The following is a 6,635-nucleotide window of genomic DNA, read 5'->3' as shown; positions in this document are numbered from 1 at the left end:
AAGAGCGTGTAACGAAATCTTTGCCTTTATGTCTCATAGTGAAACCTCAGGTCGACGCAAAGAGTTGGCCGAACAAAAAAAAAAGGCACAAATGTTTAACATCGAAAAGGAAGGAGAAATCAGTTCGCTCGAACAAAACGGAAGTGCAGGGCCATTGTGGCACAAGCGGGGCATAACGGTCTCCTCTGATTTTCGCCACGATGCGCCGAGCGAGTTTTAACGCTCTTTAGGCAACCATATCCGGCCGTTGCGAAACGCGCTTGCGACGACCACACCGTGGTGATTTCCTCGCAACAAAGTATTAAGTATATGATGGGGCGCACAGATGCTCGCTTCATTGTTGCAAGTTTCCCGTTATGGCGAAAAGCAATCAAAGCCTCCCTCGGCATGCCCTCATACGCATATTCTTACGATACTAAGCTGTACAAGATTTCGTATGTGCTTCGAGGACGCACAATCTACGGTGAATACAAAGCCAAGGAATCATCAAAATTAAATTTTAAAATATCTGCGTACGTTGTCAAGGGATTGAACTTACATATATATATATATATATACGTGAGCATCCCAGCTGTTATTGTAAGTTCAATGTATTTGTACTGTTTGGACGTCGTTTACGCGAATATTTATTGCACGAGAGTACAGACTGTGACGTCGACGAGGAAATAGGAAAACTACGAACCGATACAAATTCAAGTGTTTCCGGCAACGAGGTAATTATACAATATGACGTTCCAACTGGAAATTCGGGGTTTTCTATCACGCACAAACTCTACATACTACCAAAATATCGAAAAGTTCCTGTCTCGGTGATTGGAGCGAAAAATAAAAGTAGCGCAGCTTCTCAAATCAAATCGTGTTTTTTTCAACGCTGTACACAATGCGATGAAAGCTTAAATCCACATAAAACGGCAGCTAAGTGGCGCAGCTAGAGAGGGATCTCAATCAGCCCTACTTCACATATTCGAGTGTAATCAGTCTTTTGTGGTTTTTTTTTTTTTTTTTTTTTTTTTCCTTTTCGGCGTATTGTACGTGTGCGCGTGTAGCGTCAATCGAACTTAACGCTTTGTTGGAGAAAAACTTGTTTTGCGCCCTCAATATTGCACATTTGATTGTAACTTGCGTACAGTTGATGGAAAAACGTAGGTACGAAGGTTCATTTCTAATTTTCTCTCAAAAGATCAGCACAAAACAAAACTGCCACATCATGTTGTGCGTGTATAGACCACGACCTCCTCCTCGATAACGCATAATAAACCTACTAAAAAAAAAAAAATAAAAAAATAAAATAAAAATCCCAGGTAAGGAAAAGATTTTCCTGCTCGCCGACTCCCGCCAGTGCCGTGCTCGTATCCTTTGTCCTCTCTCCTTTGGCCTGGTCTCCTTTTCCTCTTTCCTCAAGCTCTAGAGAGCCAAAACGCGCTGAAAGTGACGTAAGGAGCCGCTAAAGCGTCCCGCCGGAAGTACAGCAGCAGCCAAGAGGGAACAAGACAATGGGGCGAAGGCACAACCGCAAGAGTATACAACGCAGGTATACGAAGGTGGGGGGGGGGGTTTATCAACTCTAGGAAGTAATCCACGCGAGCAAAGTCTGCTGGTCTGACGTGTATAACATATATATATACGTGTATATATACATGCTCGCGCATTGTCTTGGCAACTTAGCAGTTATTTTACACGCTGTTAGCTCGGTAAGCTAGCCGAGTTTACCGCTGTTTCTATGCTAATGACCGCGTACACATACTTGTATACATTATACCCCTCGCTGACGTCTTGAGTTCACTTTCGGAGAGACCTGTATATATATTTACTTACTTACTCACTTACTTGGTTGCTGTACGCATAACAGGGAAGGAGATCTTTTCCCCGAGATATATCCGTGTTGTTGTTGTTGTTACTGTTGCTCGGCTGCTTTACCCTGGGTGTGTGGATAAAGGCAAACTTTTTGTCCGGACCGTTTGTTATACTGCTCGCGCGCGATTTGCTTGCCTCGGCCGTCAACTCGCCGACTGTATATACTTTGGAGGAGGAATACGTGAATGATCGGCTCCTCCGGGAAACACACTGAAAAATGCAACAACAAAAAAAAAAAAAAATAAACTGCTCGAAAAAAGCACGAATACCATTGAAATAGTCAATTGTACGAATCGACATTAAACCCATCACGCTATACATGGCGCTTGAAACAGCTTGTGCTCGTACATGTGTGTATATACATGCCCGATTATTCGCATTCGATGGGGCATTGCCATGATACGCGAGGAAAATTGAAAAGTAGAGGTAGAGGAGAAACAGCCACGGAAGATCCATCGGGATTACGTGCACGAGTCATGGGGAGCGCCGATAGGCTTCCGGAGTGGAGGTAAGTACGATATGGCCGTCCGAGCGTGGCTAGATCGGTTGGAGAGCTGAACGGCGCAGTGATCGGCGATGGGGAAATCTCGCATGCACGTACCTATACATACACCTATCGATGCTTGGGTGGCACGTTGCGATGGAGCCGCTGCGGGTGAGAACGTATAGGCGTGCGAGTCGGCGAGAAACTTTATTGGAACAAGCGGCCCGTTCGGTTGGCTAATTATGCTAATTAACATTAATCAGCACCTTCTCGCGCGTGTACCTACACTCATGTAAGGGAATCGTTTTTTTTTTTTTTTTTTTGTTCGCGTTTATTAAATCATTAGTGCGAACCCGTTTTGCGAAAATAAGCCATTGTTGTATGCGTGATTTTGTTTAAATGTTGAAATATTATCGTGCGCAACGATTGATTGTGTGTGCGTTCGATGTATATAATTAGCTCCCAATTTGGGCGACGTTTTTCATTTTTCACGGACAAGCGGAGCTAGTTCAGATAAGAAAACTGCACGCGAAGGCCGATACGAGTAATTTTTGTTTTCTTTATCGCAATGTTTTTCCTGCATTTATCTACCCTTGACATGCATACAATCGGTACTTGAGGACGCGAAAGGAAAAAAAAAAACTATGGCAAAACTCACATTTCGAGTTTCAAAGTCGAAGAGGCAGGAGGTCTCGTGCGAATAACGATGTTGAAAGGGACTTACATCTTTTGCGTCTACCTTATTTTCCACGCAGCCCAATGCTGCCAGGTGAGGTTTTCATAAACACTGCACGATCGTTGAATACACGTATCGTGATAGAAACGGTGCTTAATTTAAAGGACACGCGTGTGCTTTTAGGGTAAAAGCCTGCCAGGAGCAGCGCAGGGTTCTCTCGAGTCCGAATTGGTTCGTATCTCGAATACATAATGTGACAATCATCTTAGTAATGTTTTTTCCCCTTGGTGTCAGTCTGTAATTTTCCGCACGTCGTGCTCTCTGTTTGCAATGTCCCATTGAAATGTGAACTGTTGGTCCGATTGCAGCGTAGATTGACCCGGCAGACATCACCCTCCGAGGAGGGAGGGTCCCTCGACAGTGGTTCCGGGGACTCTGAAGACCCGGACAGCGAAAATACAAGCGACAGCGATGGTAACTCCAGTGACTACGACAGTGTTTCCGGGGACTCAGGAGACGGCGACTCTGGGGACCCGGACAGCGAAAATACAAGCGACAGCGGTGGTAACTCCAGTGACTACGACAGTGTTTCCGGGGACTCAGGAGACGGCGACTCTGGGGACCCGGACAGCAAAAATACAAGCGACAGCGATGGGGACTCCAGTGACTACGACAGTGTTTCCGGGGACTCAGGAGACGGCGACTCTGGGAACCCGGACGGTGAAAATTCCGTCGACAGCGATGGGGACTCCAGCGACGACTCGGACGACCCATCGTCTGCGAACGGATCGGGCGCCTCCGACAGGGGCGACTCTTCGGGAGACTCGAAGGCCTCCGACGAAGACGGTCCTAGTGGCTCGGCGGAGAACGAGCCGGGACAAAACCCCCGAGAAACGGGGGTGGCCCAGTGCAGGTGGTTAACCCTGAACGTGGAGGTCAGCTGTCTGCGCGCCTACTTGGCCGGTCCTCTGAGTTTGATCAACGATTTCATCGGATTCATAAAGTACATGCTCTTCTAGATTGTTTCGACAATAAAATAATCGTCCGTTAAACAGGTGCGCGCGTGTGTTGTTTGTCCATATAACATGTACATATTAATCCACACGCAACCAGCAATGGCACTCCAAGTGGCGTTAATTGCAAATTCGCCTGTCGTGCCGAAGGAAAGGAAAGAACGGGCAATTACACACGCATGCAAAAAAAAAAAAAAACGATTCGGCTGTGCAGGGTACTTTTGCGCCGCTTAGCGAGGGCACACGCACACGGTCAAAACGGAGGACAAAGAGCGTGCGAGAGGGTTCGTAAGGAGGGGTGGAAAGGGAAAAAAGCTAGCGCGAGATTCGGAAGTGCGATAAGCCGGGGGAGCCATGAAAAAAAAAAAAAAAAAAAAATACAACGAAAAATTCGAGCGGGGGCTATAGCCGGCCACGGGGCGATTAAGGTCGCATTACGTACGAAGGCCTTATCGGCATGAGAAAGATCTATATGCTTGTGGCACCTTCCCCACCTCGCCTCGTGTGGTCCTATAGGCGCGATGTGTCATACACGAAAAGGCCCCTGTGACTGCGAAAGACGCCCTTTGTACGACTAACGAGCCGAGCTTAGCGCGGAAAGCCTCACCCCCACCCTCTCGTGTGTACCTATGTACACTTAACGCGTTCTATATGTACTTGTCGTTGCGCCGTATACAAGAGACACCTGCAGGAAATCACGACCCCCCCCCCTGTTGGAGTAGAATGCAAATATTGTCTCGATCGCTCGAAAAATTATCATCATCATCATCGTTATTGTTGCTGTATGCCCCGATGCGGAAACGTCAATCCGTTTTCCGTTCGGCATATTAGCATTTTTGCCTTTTGTTTTTTTCAGAGGAAATATATTATGGTCGATTTAATTACGTCGTAATCCCCAAAAGGTGAAGGGGAGAGGGGGCACGATTGGCTTCTTCCACTGACGTTAAGATCCATTAAAAAACTTGTTATGATTTATTTTCGTCGATGGTCGTGTATGTATATATACTTACGGCTAATCGGGTAATTCAGATCTTGATTGTTCATACCGTTCGTATATATATATGCTCCCACGTATATATGATATTATATCAGAGACACGAGGGCCATTAACTCTTGTGCGAATGGAACTCCTTAACTGATTACATTCTTAATTTGAAACATAAAAAAAAAAAAAAAAAACAGAAACCCTCTTTTGCGCTCTCATGATATTGTAATTACGGTATTTTTTTAACGCTCGTAATCGTGAGCTATCTGTAATCCAAACACACGCAAAAGCACATTATTTCTCGATTAACGCTCCCAAAAAAAAAAAAGTTTTTAGAAAACGACAAAAAAAAAAAAAAAAATTCAACAGCGCCAGGAGTAGTTTTGCCCCACTGTCGTACATGAAATAGTATATTAACTAATCGTAGGTGGTGCAAAGAAATAAAAAAAAAAAAAAAAGAAAACTATAATCCTACGCTACACATGGAAACTTAAAAATGAAAAAAAAAAATAAATAAAAAAAAGAGATTCTTAGATAAGTAAATTGATAGATGGTTTATAAAAAAAAAAAAAGAAAAAAGCGAGAGAGGGGGCCTTCTCTCAGGCGCAAGATAACAAAGTGGCTCTTAGATCGGTTTCAGAGCCGCTTGCTCGCATACCCGCTGCTATCAATGCAAATTGCCGGTAATGGGGGGCTCTTAGGTGTAACGCGATCTATACTCGCTCCAAGCACGCCCCATCCGCAGCTATTAGCCTCTTCCTCTCGCGAATATAGCAAGTATATATAACGCAGTTGCGCGCCATCGCGTGAATTCCGTCAATTTGAGAACTCGCGCGCAATTGTGTCCCCCTTCCCTCCATCTTTCCTATATACCTACGAACAAAAAAGCAGGTGATATATTATATATTCGGCCGAGCAGCGCCTGAAAAACGTGCGAGTGAATGTTCAAAGACGTCTCGGGCTGATTTATGGAGTGCTACTTTGCGTCTTTCTTTTCGCCTATAGCTGACCGTGGATACAATTATTATTTTCACTCGAAATTGGGCCATTGTTTTCACTGTGCGGTAGCTATACAAACGTCTTCATGTATAGCCAAAGCAATTTTTCACCGAGTGGCTTTCGTCGTATATATAACGCGCACTTGTAGGCTTTTACAATATCACATCCACTCGGCAAGAAAATTAAGTAGCCTCGGTGTGTACGTGCATTAGGCACAATTTACATATTATGGGGAACAATCGATTTTCGGGAGCTCCTCCAAAAGGTGTTATTATAGTTACACGAAACTCTGCGTATAGGTGGGTATACATATATATACAGAAGGGTGGCGTGTAATCGCCGATGGCGCAGGTAGATAGCGTATACGAGGAAATGGAGTCGAGCGGATTCGCGTATATATTTAGGCACGGAGCACTTGTAAATAAGTTAGTTGGAAAACGTAAAAACGTCGTCAACGACTGGAGAGAAAGTGGTGTAACCTATAAGACGACGGTGGCTTTGTTCGTTGATGCCCAAGTTTAAAAAACGACTCTTTGATTCTTTGCGGAAATAGATAATAGGTGCTCGAAACATTTGAATTTGATTGCGATCGTGTATATGAATTTTATCATTGCGCTACGTGTG

At 44.8% G+C, this 6,635-nt stretch overlaps 1 protein-coding gene across 1 annotated transcript; it reads left to right on the top strand.

The window, feature by feature from the left end:
• Nucleotides 1–3,011: 3,011 nt before the first annotated feature.
• On the top strand, nt 3,012–4,033 carry LOC106644063 (uncharacterized). The gene is made up of 3 exons (XM_014359413.2): nt 3,012–3,107; nt 3,198–3,245; nt 3,383–4,033. Exons 1-3 carry the CDS (start codon nt 3,045–3,047, stop codon nt 4,031–4,033), a joined length of 762 nt encoding a protein of 253 aa, XP_014214899.2. The 5' UTR covers nt 3,012–3,044.
• Nucleotides 4,034–6,635: the final 2,602 nt, after the last annotated feature.

Source organism: Copidosoma floridanum, unplaced genomic scaffold (assembly GCF_036245765.1).
Source record: "Copidosoma floridanum isolate Cflo_tuat_1 unplaced genomic scaffold, Cflo_Japanese_pri ptg000019l, whole genome shotgun sequence".
Lineage (NCBI taxonomy): Eukaryota > Metazoa > Arthropoda > Insecta > Hymenoptera > Encyrtidae > Copidosoma > Copidosoma floridanum.
Note: the sequence above shows the minus strand (reverse complement) of the source record. Positions and strands in the feature narration are given on the sequence as shown.

Coding starts and splice junctions, on each gene's coding strand:
- LOC106644063 (XM_014359413.2), top strand. CDS start 3,045: ATGTTGAAAGGGACTTACATCTTTTGCGTCTACCTTATTTTCCACGCA. Junction 3,108..3,197: donor ACGCAGCCCAATGCTGCCAG/GTGAGGTTTTCA, acceptor GTGTGCTTTTAG/GGTAAAAGCCTGCCAGGAGC. Junction 3,246..3,382: donor GTTCTCTCGAGTCCGAATTG/GTTCGTATCTCG, acceptor GTCCGATTGCAG/CGTAGATTGACCCGGCAGAC.